The sequence below is a fragment of the Brassica oleracea genome, chromosome C6 (assembly GCF_000695525.1).
Source record: "Brassica oleracea var. oleracea cultivar TO1000 chromosome C6, BOL, whole genome shotgun sequence".
NCBI lineage: Eukaryota > Viridiplantae > Streptophyta > Magnoliopsida > Brassicales > Brassicaceae > Brassica > Brassica oleracea.
Window position 1 is genome coordinate 19,295,296 of NC_027753.1, and position 18,081 is coordinate 19,313,376.

Sequence of the window (18,081 nt, forward strand, 5' to 3'; positions counted from 1 at the left end):
CAGAGAGAGAGAGAGAGAGAGAGAGAGAGAGAGAGAGAGAGAGAGAGAGAGAGCGGTTCGTCGTCAATCACATCGACGGAAAGAGAGATGCAGAGTGAAAGAGAGAGACGGAGACGACAAGAGTCGCCGGTAAAGAGAGCCAGAGAGAGAGAGAGTTTGAGCAAAAAGTGAAACGTCGAAGACGAGACAGAGAGGACAAAACACGCACGGCTCTTGTTCTTTTGACGCGTGTCTATCAAGACCCGCTTCTTCTTTCCCTTAATTAAGAGCCGGCCCTTGATTAATATCATGTTTTTCCTTTTTTTTTAATGCAGTTAATGTTAAAATCCCCCCCTTAAGGACCAGCGTTAAACATGGTCTAAGAGTAACCCACCACTCAGAATCTGAAATTGAGCATCTAAACCGTAAGTTGTCATTATTTTAATGTTGTTTTTATTAACTAACTAAATTTGAAATCTTAAAAAATAATTAGAATTTGATCCATGCACCTCAGCAGATGTTCTTTCATTTGATTAATTGTTCGTATCCTTTCTATATTAATTGAGAATCATTTAAAAAGTAGTAACCTTAAGTTTTTACTAATTAAAAAGAGATCATGCTTAAACATAACTTAATTATGATGTCAATTTACCTTTACGTGGCAGTTTAAAAATCAATTGAAAAAAATGTTGGTCCAAATTCAATTATTAGAAAACATTATATTAACCCAAAATATAAGAAACGTGTATTATTTCCTTTAATAAAAGCTACGAAATTACCTAATATGATTAACATATATATAGCAATTAATGACTATGAATAATAAAGATTTGATAACAATTTTTGCACCATTCTTCATTTTTGTTTAATTTTATATTATTAAAAATAATTAAACAATCACATTAACCATATAATAAAAAATTAGATTTTTTTTAAATGACTTTAAATTACAAAAATGAGCAAACCTTATATGTTATATTTTAATCTTTTTAAAAAGAATCTTTTATCTCAGTGGTATAAAAGTTGTTGTTTAGATCTCAATAACCCGGGTTCGAATCACAGACTTGACATTTTGATGACAAAAAAAAAAAAAAAAATCTTTTTAAAATGACTTTATATTACAAAAATGAGGAAATCTTATATGTTATATTTTTTATATGTTAGATTTTTTCTTGTATGTTATATTTGATTTTTTTTTAAACGACTTTAAATTACAAAAATGTAAATTCTCCTTAAGCATACGACTAAAAGCATTAAAATGACATCTATCAATTCGATGGTTGATCTGAAACCTTTCAAAAATATATGGAAGATAATTGTCAAAATAATTCAACTGTGGAAACAATAGCGTTTATTTTTTTCAAAAATGTGTTCGGTGGAAAAAATTAAGGTTTTTGTGTCATGATTTGTTTAGTGTCCAATCCAATCAATCCATGATATATTAATTATAGTTTAATTCCACAATTTTTAATAAAAATTAATCGGATCCATCAGAAAAAAATTATATAATAACAACAAAAAATATTATATATATCTAAGTAAAATGATCAAATATATAAAAACAAGTATATACAAATAAACTCATAATGCCCTATCCAAGTCTTATCCTAGGATTTGGTTTATATGAGAAACATATTAAATATTGTTTAAAAAATTGGGTCATTGTGACAACAATTTTTTTTTCTCTTAGAGCGATTTCCGGCGAGCCTCCTTGCCTCTCCAGCGGTCGGCTTCAGCCGTTTCACGTCGTGAGAGGACCCCCGTTCTGTGTCTCTCCTCCTCCTTTCGCTGAGTATCCTTCACGAGTTTCTCGACCCGAAACTGGCTGTGGAGGGTGGGTTTTGCAAGGCGGTGGTGGCTGTTACGGTGATTTGGTAGCTTTGGCCGCGGCTCTAGCTTCACGTGTCAGATCTGGCGCGTGGACCTCAAGCTCTCCTCGGTTGTTTGCTCTAGATCCACGGTGGTAGAGTCTTTTCCGGCGAAGCGGCGTGGTGGTTCTGGTTTCTATAGGGGCGGTGGCTTGGCGTAGAGGTGGTGGTTTCTACAGATCTGGAGTGGCCCCTTTATCAGCTTGCAGGTTCGCTACGAGGACGGTGGACTGAGCTCGAGACCGTGGGCTTTGGAGGCGGTGGAGACGAGTGGTTTTCGGGGGGGAGATCTAGATCTCCTCAAGCTTCTGCTCCGTACCGGCGAAGCCGACTAGTTCTGATGGTCTCTCTATACCCTCTGCGCTTTCCCCCTTTTCTTTTCAAGTTTTCTTCTCCGATGGAGACGTTCTGTTGCGTCCGGTGGTCTCGCCTCCTTTGCTTCTACGGAATCTTTTCTATCGGAAGTTGCTCCACCATCCGGTTTGTACAGATTCGGTGCTTCGGCTTAGGCGCTAAACCGCAGTCGACGTGGCGCCTCCATGTGAGGAAGGTTCCGTCACTTCTTTTGCCTTCCGGGCCTTTTAGGGTTTTGGCTTTCGGTCCCGGTTTGATAAACCGGTAGTTTGCGATTGGTTTGGTTTTTTTTTATTTTTTTAGTTTCTTTATTTAAATTTCCAGCTGTTGTATCCTTTTTAAAACAAAAAAACAAAAAAATTAATGCGAAAGCCGTTAAAAAAACATATTAAATATTTTGTTTATAATTTAGTGTTTTATAACGTATAACTCTATAACAGTATTGTCTTGTGTTTTGCTCGACACCATTGATATATTGTTTATGTTTTTCTATGTAGTCTACTTTACCATCAGTTGTTAGAGGACAATCGACTAATGCCCCAGTGAACATGATAATAGAAACCCTATAGCATTACACAAAACCGTGAGCTTTCTTGAACAAACAATTTCTTCTTTTCGAATACGTCGCTTGTCGGTTGGTCTGGTTCTCTATCCTCTTGATACGAATTCGGACCTTCCCTCTGGCCATTATTCGTTTTTTTTTTTTTGTTGTAGAGATTTGGGAGAGAGGACAAAGAGATATAATAATAAGAAGAAAGTAGTGAAAGAGAAAAGAGAGAGTTGAAGAAGTGAAGGACCCACTTGAGATACTATAAATAGAAGGTAGTGCCGATTCCATGAAAGGCAAGATTTGATGAAAACAAACTAAGTAATGAACTTTCTATTTTGGTAAAGTGGAAAAGTGGAATGGACATATAAGTTGGTTAATTACAAGACATAACTTTAAACCAACTGTCTATGGGTAGAAGAGGGGACCCAAGCTATAAACATGATTAGTTTGCTTTGCGTTAATCTATTACCGGAGCTCCGTTAGTCTCTACGTTGTTTTTTCTTTTCTGTAACAACTTCACAAGTCAAAAACAAGAACACTCATTCTTCGGTGAAACACAACAAGCTCAGTTGCAATCAGAGTTCTATTTTCATCTTATGGCTAACGAGTAAGAAAAAAAAAAACTGGGTCAACTATGCATGTTGCAGAACTAAACATGTAATAAAAGATCTACAAAACATGCTCCTGTGAGGTTAAGGTAACATTACACAAGACTACAAGAGAGAGACTATCATTCAACTTCTTCACAAGCCAATACACAAAGAACAGTCGCTCTCGTTTCTCGTCTCAATTCCCTTTCCCTGTTCTCTTCAAGTACTCTTTCATGCGACTTTGGTTTGTCTCGAATATGAAAGGCATTCCCCGTATCTAGGACAACATTCAAGTTCATTAATAAAGGACATGGGAGTGCGGTTATTATTTAGTGTAATATGATCAAAAGGTAAAATAGAGGATCAAACCTCAAGCAGACAATCAGATTTGAGGATTAAACTCTGTCCAGGATCTACTTCTTTCTCATTCACTGAGATTGCATACTTCCCCAGGTTCTTCATATGAAACGATCCGTCATCACCCAACCGGATGATCGCCTGTCCCACACACACGCACAAAAACACATGGTTGTTAAGTTTCAGTGTTTTGTCCTTTATCATACAATCTCGCCAAACATCAAACAGAAGCATCTACTTTATTTAACCAACCTGGCGTCGAGATATTTTGCTGCCACGCTTTTCTCTACCCAAGTCAATGTCCACCGAGAGATCTTCTGTTGATCTACCCACCAAGACCTGTGCCAAGAAGACGTGATGTTAACAAGTGATACAATAACTATTAAGAAGCTTAAATCATACATACTTAAACGACAACCAAATGAATAGGGATCATAATAATACCTCAGGCTTCTTGATGTAGTGTTTTGAATATCTACCATATAAAACAGCGAATGCACCACGGGAAGCAATGGCTCTTTGCATATATGAATACGCAGCTTGTTCAAGCCTCATAATTGTTCTTTTCATTTCTTGGCTTTGATACTTGGAGACTGCATGTGAAACAAATGTTTAAAGAATTACAAAATAAGCCTTTAACCTATTGTAAGGTCTCTTGTAGGAAAAGACAAAAGTAACAAGACTTCTTCTGAATGAGAAGGGATGCTCAATTAATTACCTTCAAGATCAAAATTATCTTGGTCATCGGGATCCAAATCCATGTCAAGTATCTGCAATCAAAAGAGCGGTTATTGTTTAGGCGTCGTAAATGTATCATAGAGTAGCCATAAAGGCTCAAGAATTAAGGGTGAAAGTCGAGAGTTTACCATAGCCTCAATGTCAGAATAATTGGGCAAGTCCTCGTCACTCTCAAAAACCTCCTCGTCTGCTTCTGTATGAGTTGTGATCTCCAGCTCACGTTCTAAAATCTCAATCAAGTCAACATCATCATCATCATCTTTTGCTTGTGGCACTTCATTTACCGGTAGTACTACACCTTCGTCCTCTTTACAGTTTCCAATCTCCTTCTCGGAATAGCTTCCATGTTCATCAAATCCGACGATACGTTTTCCACTGACCATCTCTTTGTTTCCATCTTTTGAACCATCAGAAAGAAGAGTGTTTGAGCATGATGCCTGTGCAGGACCAGCCTTATTATGTGTCTCAGGAGGACTTGTCAATGCCCTGAACTTGGTAGATTGACTTGGTTGACCTATCTCTGGCTTTCCTTGAGAAGAAGACCCTTGCAAACGTCCTGGTGCCTTCTTTTGTGTATGTCCCTCACTTCTTTCCCTAGCGGCAGAGAGATCTCTGACAGATGAAGTCATTGGACTGCTTATATCTTTAAAGTTCCGCCGGGCTAACGAAGAAACCGACATTGGGTGGGAGGTGTTGGACAGAAGAATGTCGTCATTACACGGGATATCAGGATCCTCTTGGTTTAATAGACAGCAGATAACACCATTAACAACCTCAGGATGAGGATCAAACGCAGATAAGTCAGACACAGGTTTGCACTCCATTGAACTCACTGCACTTGTACCATATAGCTCAGGGATCATCGCATGATGGCCATTCGGAACCGCACCTGCGGGAAGAGCTTGTTCAGTGTTGTTAATAGGCAAAGCCCCGCTACTTTTCACATTTGCCGGGCTCACCAACAGTGAGCTAAGGCCATCATAATACGACTTGTCAACTTCTTTGCCATCTACTTCTATGAACGGCTCCTCGTCTTCAAAGAGAGAAGTTGAAAGCTGTGCCAGGAAGCAATCAGTGCTAGCCATTGTTGTTTTCGGCTCATGAGCAGAAATCTCTACTTTCTGTTTGGAGCCTTGATGAACCGAATCACATCCGGAAGGACCTGTCTGTTCAGTGAATGTGAGATTCTCTCCTCCTACGTAGGAGATGTTTCCCTGTAAGTTATCATCTGACACGACATGATTTGTCACGCAACCGCCGTCAGCCAAGATATCAGGGAACGCGTTGTGGATAATGTCCATGTGAGAGTCTTCAAGACCAAGATGTGTTCCATCACCATTATCCATGAAATGGCTATCATTTGATGGAACGAGAAAGCCTAGATCCAAGGAATTGAACGACTCGGTGCGAAACTTCTTCCGTAAGGAATGATAAGTGCTTCTGAGCTGTTCAGCCCTCCTCTTCTTGGATGAACTTTTGTTTTCTTTTGATCCAGTTCTAGTAAACTTTGTAGGAAAATTAGGGTTAGTACGTTCAAGCTCAGCCATCCGAAGAGCTGCCTCTGCAGAAACTACTGGATCGTATAGGAGTGCATGCCATCGATCTTGCAGTTCTCTGATAGAGAATCTTCTAGAAAACTGCACAGCGCCTTTAGCAAGCGATTCCAGAGATGCACCAGCCTGCAAAATCAGTTTAAGGAGATTGATTCGCTTCATTGCGAGAAGACAAAACAAGCTAAATGGAGAAAAAAAAACGAAATATCTCCAGAAGCACCACACCATTAGACAAACTTTTTAGCTAGCCTAGCAGCTTAGTAGCTTGATTTACAAAATGCTATGTAAGAGACAGAACATAATTGTCTGTAATGCAATGATTCGTGAACCATTCGTAAAATGCATCTCTCAACACAAATTTCAAGACCGTAAATTTAATGTCCAATCATTTTTTATGTGCTCATAAAGTAGCTCTCAACAGAAAACCAAATAACTTCATGACAAAAGATTTAATATTTTTTGTGGTGCAGAGATAAGAATATATCTTTTGCAAATCCCTTAACAACAAACAAGTAATTATGATGCTAACTTAGTGGTACAACTTTGTCTAGAGCAACAATTCTAGCTTGCTAACACAAGACGGTATATAACACTGGGACACGATATTAACTGGATCCAACAAAGAAGTGCCATGAAAATTCTACTATTTCGTGATATCCCCAAAATTCATATTATCTCAACTCTCAAGACACAAAACAAATGAAGCAGTAAGATAAAAATCAAATGAAGAAACGACTTGAGAGTCAAAACTGATAACAACCAATAAGAGTAATTCCAACTAACATGCTTCAGACCAACTCTATCTAACACTCTGTTGAGGAAAGAATGGAAACAAAAAGTCAAGGAAAGGAGAGTTAACCTCTATGGCGTTCTTTAGAAGGAGGTCGTCTTCGGGTATCCAGGAAACAACCTGAGCAAGAGCTCCCATGTTTGACCTTCTCTTCTCTCAGATAAGGTTCATGTAAGAGGGGAATTGGTGGCAGCTCACAAGATCTAACTAAAACAAAAAAAAAAAATCATCAAAATGGGGAATTCTAAGCAGAAACAAGACAAAATGAAACGATGTAAATTATAAGCATGATTACAACAATACCTTGGACGATGAGCCCAGAAGGATGATTTGTCAAGCTCGGGAACAAGAACAGCCTAGCAACAGTAAGCATGTCACAAACCTGAAACAACAAGCGTCACGATTTCGAAAATTTTTGAATCCTTTTTTTTGGGAAAGATCGAAAGAGCAGCAATTAGTGACGAACCAGCGTTGGGGGTTTGATTCAGTGCGCCATTACAGGATACAACTAGAATCCGATTGATTTTATCATATACTGAAAGGAGAAAGAAAGAATCTCGTCAAACTCTAAAGAACCAACAGCTCGATTCTCAATGTACAGAGGAGATCAAACAGAGCCCTAGTCGTAGAAACCCAACAGGAAAGGAGCTAACTTTGGGGAGGAGGAGGAGGAGGATGAAGAGACGGCGGCGGTGATCAACTGGCTCGGCGACTTGAGGGGCAATTGTGAAACCCTAATTTGTGTTTCGTCTCCGTCAGTCATCAACAAAAAGATACTAACACTTTTATGGAGCCGCTAAAACGACAGCGTTTCGATCATTATTAACAGTATTAATTATCCCTTTGCATTCTAAATAGATTTGAATGGTAGCTGCAATTTCGGTTAAAACTGTTAGATTGGTTCGGTTAATTCGGTTTTCAAAACTTTTACTAGGTTGAACCGAAGTTTTCTATTTTTGGCTAGATTTCAATTTAGTTGAGTTAAAAATTAACATAATAGTACATTTTGATACTTTTTGAAAACATAAATATTAGTATAAATGAAAATTATTTGAAAACACTAACAACAATATATAAAAATATAGTGTATTTTTAGTAATTTCATCAATATAATTACATTAATTCGAAGACATGTTTTTGTAAATAAAATAATAACTTAAATCAAAATAATAAAAATGTATTATATTTATTGTCACTTAATCTTTACTCCATATAATTATTTTACTAAATAAAAACTCTTTATATTTTATTTAATTTAGCCAAAACATAGAAAAAGTCATTTTTATTAGTTTATAAAATCAGTTAGGCACGAACAACTATCCATTTAGGTACGAATTGTTTTTTCGAGTATCATATTTTTTGTTTTGAAATTAGACCCGCTTGAATATTATAAATTTATGTGTGAGTTTTGAGTTGAGTTTTTCTGGATCTGGATTAGTTCGGTTCTGGTGTATAGGAACCTAAAAATATCTAAATAATAAATGTATCTGAAACGGGTTCAGATATTTGTACCAAAAATAACCATATTACCCGATTCGGTCTATATCTTTTGAATACAATTAGTAATAACACGATCCATGAAAATATATAATACTAATTATGAAAAACAAATATCAATGTATATATTTTTTTGTCATCACAAATATCAATGTAAGAACATGTAATAACCAATATCCACGCATATGCGCAGGTCAATCTATAGTTTTCATTAAATCTAATGACAAATTGTTTAGATATCACAAAAATTCACATATTTTTTTTTCTAAAATAGTATTTTTCACAATATAAATGATTAAATTACTCTCAGTCTCCACCCCACAAAAATCAAACCGTAGATTCTAATCACTAAACCTAAATATAAAATAAATTTTTACATTTTAATAAATATTATTTTATTTTATTTTTTTCTTTGCTGTTTGTGAAATAAAAATATGTTTAATGTAAATATGATTTCGGACTTTCGGTTCGATCGCAAATAAATCGAGGTGATTATGTTAAACATACCCTTCATATCATAAGTGTGTACAAATCATTATGCCTGCTTCATAAGTTCACATAGAGTGTGTACAGTTTTGAAACCATCACAAGAAACAGAGCACTCTGTTTTATTTAATCCTTAAGCGCAAACGCAACATTTTTGCTTTCTTGTTCCTTTATTTCAGACAAAATGCGTCAGAATGATTAGGTATACAGTCTTTATATATATATATATATATACTTAGGTAAGTAAGCATGCATCAGTTTAGAGTGCAGTTTCTGCAGACTGTTCAGGCCTCTCTACTTGCTTCTTCAGAAACTCCATCACAGAGAGACGCTGCGTTCATGTTAAAAATTACATCTTCAGATAAAGTTAATTTTAGAGAAGCAGAAGAGAGGAAGTGAGTAGTGCAAGAAAATCTCACTCGTTGCTCGAGAGGAACAGAATCTTCAGAGTCCAGTTTCAAAGATTCCAGCAGTTTCATGCCTTCCTTGAAACCATCTATGGCTGCATCTTCGTTTGTTAGACTTCTGTCTATATCTGCAACTTTGGCTAACGAAACTGCCACATCCAGAATCTACAAAAAAGATTTGAAGAAATAACAACCAAACTTAGTAAAGGTTCCTTTATTCACCAACGAGACAATCATTAAGCACTTATCTATCCACTAAATCATACTTTGACTGCCTAAAGATTCATCAGAACATCCAAAAATACGAGAGATTTTAATGGCAACTATGACTCTATGATAGCAGATTTGGTGTACAGACAAAACTATGACTCTATGGACTATGACCTAACACACATAAAGCATATTGCAACTTCAGGACAGACCTTGCCTCAGTTTCCAACTTCTCTACGCAAGAAATCAAGTAAGAATAACAAAATTCAAGAGAATATTTTCAACAAAACAACAAATGCCTCAAGAAACAGAGCTTATGAGCTATAGTTAGTTATAATGGACACAAATCAATAATCTATAAAAGCCTCCAGAAACAAAATCTTATGATCTACAAATAAGGCTTCACACATGCTAGGATTAACAAAACACTGGGGGCCAAAACTGAAGAAGTAAGCATGGAGACATATGCTTACTTGTGAAGGAGCATTTGGGTGATGCTTCATTGCATCACGTCTAACATTTAAAGCACGGATGTAGTACGACCTTGCAGCATGTAGATCTCCAACATTATATTTAACATCTCCTATTTTATTGAGCGAGACAGAAAGTGTATGTGTAATCTGCAAAAGTTTAGCAACAACTTTTAAGAAAGTGGTAACAAATTTGCAAAAGCAAAATATAACAAAAAGCAATGTGATAAGAAACCTCCAAATCATCCATAGGCAGTTTCATAAGGAACTCAATACTCTCTTCGAAATGATTGACTGCAGAACTTGAGTCTCCCATTGCTCGGCTGCAGTAACCAGACAAACTAAGTTAAGTACCCTCGTTTGCTGAATCTTACTTGTCCACAGAAAAGTTGGGATGAACAAAGAGAGAGAGAGAGAGAGAGAGAGAGAGAATGAGCATACCTGCAGTCGCCAAGCATACCAAGGACTGCACCAAGCTGTGAACACAACTCTGGTGTATTACCTTCCCTCCCTAGCTGATCTCGAATGTCCTCAGTACACATCGCCAACCTTGATTTAGCACTTTCATAATTCTGAGCTTGAAATGCCTAAGCATACAAGTCGAATAAGAACAAAGTCAATTAACAAAAACTCCCAATATTAAACGTAACTAGGTTAACAAGTTCTAGAGGTAGAACTCACTCTCATAGCTTGTTGCACCAAGAAAGAACCTCTTTCCATGGAAACATCAGCGTAAATCACCTTCTTGTTATCATCTTCTTTATCTGCGCTATTCACAAGCGATCTCTTGATTCTAGCATGGCCTTCAATAAACTGATCAACCATCTTCTGAAGGTTTTCATCAGCTTCCATACTTTCGATGTCAGCACCGCATAGAGGGCAGTCCTTAAACCGTGCTAAGCACACTCTGCACTCAAGAAAACACACTAAAGTTTTAACAAAAGCAAGACCCAAATAAAAAAGCAAATCAGTGCTTACTTGCAGAAGACATGAGCACAAGGCACACATCTAGTGCTATCAAACAGAAGTGATTGACATAGCATACAGCTAAAAGGCCCAAGCTTGAAGGTCTGGGAGTCATAACCAAAGGGGCACTTGGCAGGCAACGTTGCAGAGTCCTCCTTACTCAATCTTCCTTCCTTTTCAGGACATCCTTTGCTTGGAGCAGAGGCATCAGCGGATTTAGAGAAAGGGCAAGCTGCAGAAGCAGTCGTCTCCCCTTGTTTTGCGTCGTCAGGACGAGTAGATTTAGAGAAAGGACAAGCAGAAGGTGTCGTGTCGGCTTGTTTAGGAGCATTGTCGGGACGAGCAGCTTTGGAGAAAGGGCAAACAGAAGTCGTCATTGTTGGTTGATACCGAACAAACCCCCTACACCTCAAAACAGGAAAATTTAAAATCCAAAATCGATAACACTGCTTCTTTTCTCCACAATGAAGATTATGGAAACAAAAATATATATTTTTAGCTGAAAACAGCTTCTCGCCCTGACAATAACTGAAAAGAATTGAGCATTACTGGAGATATAAATTTCAGACAGCGGTTCAGAAAGAAGCTGAGAGAGAGAGAGAGAGAGAGTAGATGGATAAACCTGGAGCGGATTGAGATTTTGATGCCGGTGTCCTTTAGCTGTGCAATCAATGATCGATGTGTATATTATTAGCTTTTGTGTTCTCTGAGTTTTGGTGTTTCTCTCTCTCTGTGTCAGCCTCGGTCAGGAGAAGATATTATTATTGAAGGAAGGATCTGTGTCGTTTGAATTAAGCTTTAAATTTTTAATTTTCTTTTACAAACCAGAAATAGCCTAAAGGAGACTTTTACCTCATTGATTACTTCAATCATTATCCGGTCGGGCATTAGTTGTTCAAACAAACCAAGGGAGTCGTGGTTGTGGATGGGTCATGTGACTGTAGTTGATTTTAATGCGGGATTCGTCGGGTTTGAAAAGAGGTTGTATTCTTAAAAAGATAATTGGTAAGAGAGACTCATCAGTAAACCGGATATTACATGAACTAGTTGGTCCAGGTACGTGTAGTAGAATTGATGATTTACTATATTAGCAGTATGTTCCAACGAGCACACAACTATCACTGTACTTGAAGACTCGAATCAAAAAGATCAAACAGATCTCAGTGAATTTCTTTTTGCTCAGCATGTCGTTGCTCTCCCTGTTCAAACATGAGACATGAATAGGCATGAATGTATATATTTTAGGGTTAAGAGATCAAAAGATTACAGTTAAGATTGACACAAGTGAAGGATACAATCGAATTCTTATGTCTTATGTGTCTTCACACAACAACCTCTCAACTTCAATCCCAATCAAATCATAGTTTTTAAAACCTTCCTTTGGACTGCAGAAGTTTGTCTGCTTCGTTGGCAACACAATGCTCCCATCGGAATCAGTACGTATCTCAAGACCACACTCATGGCATAAAGATTCAACATCCATCTCCTGAAAATTATATAAAAAACTCAGCTTATGACATTTCATATTTTACCAAGAGTTTAAGAATATATAGAAAACAAGGGAATCTGCATGTATATATTACCTTCATCATCAGGTTCTGGGATAGCCGCAAGAGAGGATAGGGTTGAAGCTTGTAGCATACATTGTTTATGCATTCCACAGCGAACGATCGCATCTTTTACCATTAAAACATTCAGAAAATGATCAAATATAGTTTAACAGTCTATTCAAAATATTATAAAATGTATATTTATATCACGTAAAGTGCCACAAGAACCATGCATGAAAACTAGGACACAACAACATATTCAAGTCCATACAAGCTCACCTCTCTAATATGGGGCTCACTTATGCAATACTGCAAGTATGTCGCTTCAGAAGCCGTTGTTCTTAGGAAACTCCTGTAGTTACCATTCCGATATGATCTGCAAGAAATGAGGAAGAAGCACCATACTTTAGTTCATCTTGTGTTGATGTAGTTAATTTAAATAACTCAACCGCAAAGGATTGAACAGCATAACCTACCGTAAAAGTTTTCGAACAAAACACATTTCCTTGGATTTTATTAAATTAGAAGTCAGCTTGCGAAACCATAAAGACAGTGGCTCCCCCTGCAGATCAAAATCATAATGTTTATGTAAATGAAAAATGTGACATGCTAACGAATAAAAGGATAAAGGAAGCAGAGAAACAACCATCACTCCACTACTGGTATTGAGGTGAAGCAGCACATAGAGTGAACGGAACTCCGCTTCATTTTCGTAGATGTAATCTGGTTTCCTATTTACATCATAGATATTATACAAAGTGGTGAGAGTTTTTGCTAGCTGCTCCATGTTCAAGTGATGCATTGAGCTAATACTTGCACCACTACAACTCTGAAGCCTCTGGCGAGATATGACATGGAATTTAACCTGTATGATATAAGCCCATTTGAGAGTCAGAATAATAACATCAATGGAGTAAACACACACAAATGAGTTTCAATCATGAACCAGAAAGAAGTAATTCTAACGAAAAATAATAAAGATGTTAGAAAAGAGTAGAGAAAAAGAAACATGTAATAAAAAACATACGATTTCCTCGTACAGGTGGATGACTCTCTCGTTGGCTAGATTCTGGATGCTGAGATCTTGTCTAATAGACCTTGTCCTGTCGAAAATAAAATCATGAACCACTTCAAAGGGGTGCTCCCTTGAGTCCATCAAGCTTAGAAGGTATCTCAGAGTTTCTTCTAGAACCGGGAGCGGCCTTACATCAGATGCCTGAACATCCGCTGCTGAAAGGGTTCTGCAAAACTAGCAAGAACACAGAGAGAGTATAATAACTAATTTTAGCAAGGACAAAAAAGAGCGATGTTATACAGAACAGTTTGTGTATCTCCCAATACAAACTACTAATCCTGATCATTTTACAAAAGAAACTTAAGCCTCCTGTTTTGTTTTTTGTTGAATCAAACAGTGGCTGCTAACTCGCATAAATGCACATATTGTTGTGCCAAAATATAGAAAGCGAAAGCCTCAGCGCCTCAGCTTAATGTGAAATTTTCCCATAGAGATACAATCACTGTCTACTACAAGCTAATTAATCAGTATTATTATATACACGAAAATCAAAACTTTTATATATCTCAAAGCTCACCTTTTTGACAGCTAGATCTGAGGATGATTCAGTGGGGTTTCCATGAAGCCTCTCAAACACTGAGAGATCACGCAAGCGTTCTCTTGTGACTCTTTCCCGCTCTGTTGTTAATAAGGAAAGCAATAAACTTTATTAACTGAAGCTGTTTACATCCTTATTGCTGCTGGCCAATATAGCCTAGTATTACTAATCCTTTTACACACTGAATTTGTATAAACTAAACTGACATTTATCTCTTGATTCTATGCAATTCAGGCGCAGGATAGGTTCAATTTTAGCGGAATCTAAGGTCAAATAGAAATTGATTTTACCAGGACACATAGATGAGCAAGTTCCGACGATGAAGGACACGTCAGCAGAATCTCCACCCTTATTATTGTCATTGCTTCGGTTGCGTGGTACATCGGATCTTCTCCGATACGAATCACTAGCTCCGCCGACGGATCCAGAAGAAGAAGAAGAGCCGCGACTACGACGATTCATGGCTTAGAGTTTGAGATCACCGACGAAGGAAGGATCCTCCCTCAGCGGCACATGTAGTTTCCCGAACGAGAGAGTCTCTGGGCCATCGAACCAGTGAACTGTTTGCTGAGTAAACCGAATAAAAATACTATTAGTTAACTAATCCGGTTCATTAGTTTCAGTAAACCGGTGACAGAACATTCATAGTTGGTTTGGTTCAATAATTCTAATACCCACCCCTTCGAATCCAACTGGTATTCACCTAGAACGTGGCATTCATGATTCAACAGTTTGTTTGGTACGGTAACACTATAACCAACTATTTCGGTCGTTTTATTTTTCGTTTACCACTAATTTTGTAACAACCCGTCCCGTGGGACCCAGGCTGACAGCGCTGCAGCGCACCGACCCCAACCTCTCCATTATGGGAACTACCTGCCCCATAATTAGGTTGTTGGTGAGATTCGAACCCCCGACCTCACCCTTTAACAGCCTTCCCACAAGACAAGCTGTCACCAATTGATCTGCAGTTCAATTGGTGACAGCTTGTCTTGTGGGAAGACTGTTAAAGGGTGAGGTCGGGGGTTCGAATCTCACCAACAACCTAATTATGGGGCAGGTAGTTCCCATAATGGAGAGGTTGGGGTCGGTGCGCTGCAGCGCTGTCAGCCTGGGTCCCACGGGACGGGTTGTTACAAAATTAGTGGTAAACGAAAAATAAAACGACCGAAATAGTTGGTTATAGTGTTACCGTACCAAACAAACTGTTGAATCATGAATGCCACGTTCTAGGTGAATACCAGTTGGATTCGAAGGGGTGGGTATTAGAATTATTGAACCAAACCAACTATGAATGTTCTGTCACCGGTTTACTGAAACTAATGAACCGGATTAGTTAACTAATAGTATTTTTATTCGGTTTACTCAGCAAACAGTTCACTGGTTCGATGGCCCAGAGACTCTCTCGTTCGGGAAACTACATGTGCCGCTGAGGGAGGATCCTTCCTTCGTCGGTGATCTCAAACTCTAAGCCATGAATCGTCGTAGTCGCGGCTCTTCTTCTTCTTCTGGATCCGTCGGCGGAGCTAGTGATTCGTATCGGAGAAGATCCGATGTACCACGCAACCGAAGCAATGACAATAATAAGGGTGGAGATTCTGCTGACGTGTCCTTCATCGTCGGAACTTGCTCATCTATGTGTCCTGGTAAAATCAATTTCTATTTGACCTTAGATTCCGCTAAAATTGAACCTATCCTGCGCCTGAATTGCATAGAATCAAGAGATAAATGTCAGTTTAGTTTATACAAATTCAGTGTGTAAAAGGATTAGTAATACTAGGCTATATTGGCCAGCAGCAATAAGGATGTAAACAGCTTCAGTTAATAAAGTTTATTGCTTTCCTTATTAACAACAGAGCGGGAAAGAGTCACAAGAGAACGCTTGCGTGATCTCTCAGTGTTTGAGAGGCTTCATGGAAACCCCACTGAATCATCCTCAGATCTAGCTGTCAAAAAGGTGAGCTTTGAGATATATAAAAGTTTTGATTTTCGTGTATATAATAATACTGATTAATTAGCTTGTAGTAGACAGTGATTGTATCTCTATGGGAAAATTTCACATTAAGCTGAGGCGCTGAGGCTTTCGCTTTCTATATTTTGGCACAACAATATGTGCATTTATGCGAGTTAGCAGCCACTGTTTGATTCAACAAAAAACAAAACAGGAGGCTTAAGTTTCTTTTGTAAAATGATCAGGATTAGTAGTTTGTATTGGGAGATACACAAACTGTTCTGTATAACATCGCTCTTTTTTGTCCTTGCTAAAATTAGTTATTATACTCTCTCTGTGTTCTTGCTAGTTTTGCAGAACCCTTTCAGCAGCGGATGTTCAGGCATCTGATGTAAGGCCGCTCCCGGTTCTAGAAGAAACTCTGAGATACCTTCTAAGCTTGATGGACTCAAGGGAGCACCCCTTTGAAGTGGTTCATGATTTTATTTTCGACAGGACAAGGTCTATTAGACAAGATCTCAGCATCCAGAATCTAGCCAACGAGAGAGTCATCCACCTGTACGAGGAAATCGTATGTTTTTTATTACATGTTTCTTTTTCTCTACTCTTTTCTAACATCTTTATTATTTTTCGTTAGAATTACTTCTTTCTGGTTCATGATTGAAACTCATTTGTGTGTGTTTACTCCATTGATGTTATTATTCTGACTCTCAAATGGGCTTATATCATACAGGTTAAATTCCATGTCATATCTCGCCAGAGGCTTCAGAGTTGTAGTGGTGCAAGTATTAGCTCAATGCATCACTTGAACATGGAGCAGCTAGCAAAAACTCTCACCACTTTGTATAATATCTATGATGTAAATAGGAAACCAGATTACATCTACGAAAATGAAGCGGAGTTCCGTTCACTCTATGTGCTGCTTCACCTCAATACCAGTAGTGGAGTGATGGTTGTTTCTCTGCTTCCTTTATCCTTTTATTCGTTAGCATGTCACATTTTTCATTTACATAAACATTATGATTTTGATCTGCAGGGGGAGCCACTGTCTTTATGGTTTCGCAAGCTGACTTCTAATTTAATAAAATCCAAGGAAATGTGTTTTGTTCGAAAACTTTTACGGTAGGTTATGCTGTTCAATCCTTTGCGGTTGAGTTATTTAAATTAACTACATCAACACAAGATGAACTAAAGTATGGTGCTTCTTCCTCATTTCTTGCAGATCATATCGGAATGGTAACTACAGGAGTTTCCTAAGAACAACGGCTTCTGAAGCGACATACTTGCAGTATTGCATAAGTGAGCCCCATATTAGAGAGGTGAGCTTGTATGGACTTGAATATGTTGTTGTGTCCTAGTTTTCATGCATGGTTCTTGTGGCACTTTACGTGATATAAATATACATTTTATAATATTTTGAATAGACTGTTAAACTATATTTGATCATTTTCTGAATGTTTTAATGGTAAAAGATGCGATCGTTCGCTGTGGAATGCATAAACAATGTATGCTACAAGCTTCAACCCTATCCTCTCTTGCGGCTATCCCAGAACCTGATGATGAAGGTAATATATACATGCAGATTCCCTTGTTTTCTATATATTCTTAAACTCTTGGTAAAATATGAAATGTCATAAGCTGAGTTTTTTATATAATTTTCAGGAGATGGATGTTGAATCTTTATGCCATGAGTGTGGTCTTGAGATACGTACTGATTCCGATGGGAGCATTGTGTTGCCAACGAAGCAGACAAACTTCTGCAGTCCAAAGGAAGGTTTTAAAAACTATGATTTGATTGGGATTGAAGTTGAGAGGTTGTTGTGTGAAGACACATAAGACATAAGAATTCGATTGTATCCTTCACTTGTGTCAATCTTAACTGTAATCTTTTGATCTCTTAACCCTAAAATATATACATTCATGCCTATTCATGTCTCATGTTTGAACAGGGAGAGCAACGACATGCTGAGCAAAAAGAAATTCACTGAGATCTGTTTGATCTTTTTGATTCGAGTCTTCAAGTACAGTGATAGTTGTGTGCTCGTTGGAACATACTGCTAATATAGTAAATCATCAATTCTACTACACGTACCTGGACCAACTAGTTCATGTAATATCCGGTTTACTGATGAGTCTCTCTTACCAATTATCT

General features: G+C 37.8%; 4 protein-coding genes across 11 annotated transcripts; 1 reads left to right on the forward strand and 3 right to left on the reverse strand.

Annotated features, from left to right (window-relative positions):
* Positions 1 to 3,316: 3,316 nt before the first annotated feature.
* Positions 3,317 to 7,545, reverse strand: LOC106300319. 7 transcript variants are annotated; one of them, XM_013736438.1, is made up of 10 exons: positions 7,433 to 7,544; positions 7,246 to 7,314; positions 7,083 to 7,135; positions 6,849 to 6,982; positions 4,565 to 6,115; positions 4,417 to 4,468; positions 4,143 to 4,291; positions 3,951 to 4,037; positions 3,711 to 3,839; positions 3,376 to 3,618 (listed from the first exon to the last, which is right to left on the reverse strand). In XM_013736438.1, the coding sequence occupies exons 4-10, from the start codon at positions 6,915 to 6,917 to the stop codon at positions 3,538 to 3,540; spliced, it is 2,118 nt and encodes a 705-aa protein (XP_013591892.1). In that variant the 5' UTR covers positions 6,918 to 6,982; positions 7,083 to 7,135; positions 7,246 to 7,314; positions 7,433 to 7,544; the 3' UTR covers positions 3,376 to 3,537. The 7 variants fall into 7 exon arrangements, with proteins under 7 accessions (XP_013591886.1, XP_013591892.1, XP_013591887.1 ...); XM_013736433.1 differs by having other exon boundaries at positions 7,083 to 7,161; XM_013736435.1 differs by having other exon boundaries at positions 6,849 to 6,986; positions 7,083 to 7,161.
* A 1,253-nt stretch (positions 7,546 to 8,798) lies between these two features.
* LOC106298547 lies at positions 8,799 to 11,549 on the reverse strand. 2 transcript variants are annotated; one of them, XM_013734685.1, is made up of 8 exons: positions 11,438 to 11,549; positions 10,828 to 11,217; positions 10,531 to 10,756; positions 10,291 to 10,436; positions 10,085 to 10,172; positions 9,853 to 9,999; positions 9,182 to 9,334; positions 8,799 to 9,093 (listed from the first exon to the last, which is right to left on the reverse strand). In XM_013734685.1, the coding sequence occupies exons 2-8, from the start codon at positions 11,190 to 11,192 to the stop codon at positions 9,022 to 9,024; spliced, it is 1,197 nt and encodes a 398-aa protein (XP_013590139.1). In that variant the 5' UTR covers positions 11,193 to 11,217; positions 11,438 to 11,549; the 3' UTR covers positions 8,799 to 9,021. The 2 variants fall into 2 exon arrangements, with proteins under 2 accessions (XP_013590139.1, XP_013590140.1); XM_013734686.1 differs by lacking the exon at positions 11,438 to 11,549 and adding an exon at positions 11,365 to 11,386.
* Positions 11,550 to 11,971: 422 nt separating this feature from the next.
* LOC106298660 (SAC3 family protein 1-like) lies at positions 11,972 to 14,544 on the reverse strand. The gene is made up of 8 exons (XM_013734799.1): positions 14,269 to 14,544; positions 13,958 to 14,058; positions 13,393 to 13,614; positions 13,012 to 13,230; positions 12,842 to 12,927; positions 12,645 to 12,741; positions 12,399 to 12,491; positions 11,972 to 12,301 (listed from the first exon to the last, which is right to left on the reverse strand). The coding sequence occupies exons 1-8, from the start codon at positions 14,438 to 14,440 to the stop codon at positions 12,128 to 12,130; spliced, it is 1,164 nt and encodes a 387-aa protein (XP_013590253.1). The 5' UTR covers positions 14,441 to 14,544; the 3' UTR covers positions 11,972 to 12,127.
* An 804-nt stretch (positions 14,545 to 15,348) lies between these two features.
* Positions 15,349 to 17,921, forward strand: LOC106296566 (SAC3 family protein 1-like). The gene is made up of 8 exons (XM_013732725.1): positions 15,349 to 15,624; positions 15,835 to 15,935; positions 16,279 to 16,500; positions 16,663 to 16,881; positions 16,966 to 17,051; positions 17,152 to 17,248; positions 17,402 to 17,494; positions 17,592 to 17,921. The coding sequence occupies exons 1-8, from the start codon at positions 15,453 to 15,455 to the stop codon at positions 17,763 to 17,765; spliced, it is 1,164 nt and encodes a 387-aa protein (XP_013588179.1). The 5' UTR covers positions 15,349 to 15,452; the 3' UTR covers positions 17,766 to 17,921.
* The last annotated feature ends 160 nt before the right edge of the window (positions 17,922 to 18,081 follow it).

What these genes read in the sequence shown, in the direction of transcription:
- LOC106296566 (XM_013732725.1), top strand. Translation starts at nt 15,453, where the DNA reads ATGAATCGTCGTAGTCGCGGCTCTTCTTCTTCTTCTGGATCCGTCGGC. An exon ending in GTGAGCCCCATATTAGAGAG is followed by an intron (nt 17,249 to 17,401) that starts GTGAGCTTGTAT and finishes TAATGGTAAAAG; the next exon opens with ATGCGATCGTTCGCTGTGGA. An exon ending in CCCAGAACCTGATGATGAAG is followed by an intron (nt 17,495 to 17,591) that starts GTAATATATACA and finishes TATAATTTTCAG; the next exon opens with GAGATGGATGTTGAATCTTT.
- LOC106300319 (XM_013736432.1), bottom strand. Translation starts at nt 6,917, where the DNA reads ATGGGAGCTCTTGCTCAGGTTGTTTCCTGGATACCCGAAGACGACCTC. An exon ending in TTCTAAAGAACGCCATAGAG is followed by an intron (nt 6,116 to 6,848) that starts GTTAACTCTCCT and finishes CTGATTTTGCAG; the next exon opens with GCTGGTGCATCTCTGGAATC. An exon ending in GCAAAATATCTCGACGCCAG is followed by an intron (nt 3,840 to 3,950) that starts GTTGGTTAAATA and finishes TGTGTGGGACAG; the next exon opens with GCGATCATCCGGTTGGGTGA.
- LOC106298660 (XM_013734799.1), bottom strand. Translation starts at nt 14,440, where the DNA reads ATGAATCGTCGTAGTCGCGGCTCTTCTTCTTCTTCTGGATCCGTCGGC. An exon ending in ATACCAGTAGTGGAGTGATG is followed by an intron (nt 12,928 to 13,011) that starts GTTGTTTCTCTG and finishes TTTGATCTGCAG; the next exon opens with GGGGAGCCACTGTCTTTATG. An exon ending in GTGAGCCCCATATTAGAGAG is followed by an intron (nt 12,492 to 12,644) that starts GTGAGCTTGTAT and finishes TAATGGTAAAAG; the next exon opens with ATGCGATCGTTCGCTGTGGA.
- LOC106298547 (XM_013734685.1), bottom strand. Translation starts at nt 11,192, where the DNA reads ATGACGACTTCTGTTTGCCCTTTCTCCAAAGCTGCTCGTCCCGACAAT. An exon ending in TGTGCTCATGTCTTCTGCAA is followed by an intron (nt 10,757 to 10,827) that starts GTAAGCACTGAT and finishes TCTTGAGTGCAG; the next exon opens with AGTGTGCTTAGCACGGTTTA. An exon ending in GGTATGCTTGGCGACTGCAG is followed by an intron (nt 10,173 to 10,290) that starts GTATGCTCATTC and finishes TGGTTACTGCAG; the next exon opens with CCGAGCAATGGGAGACTCAA.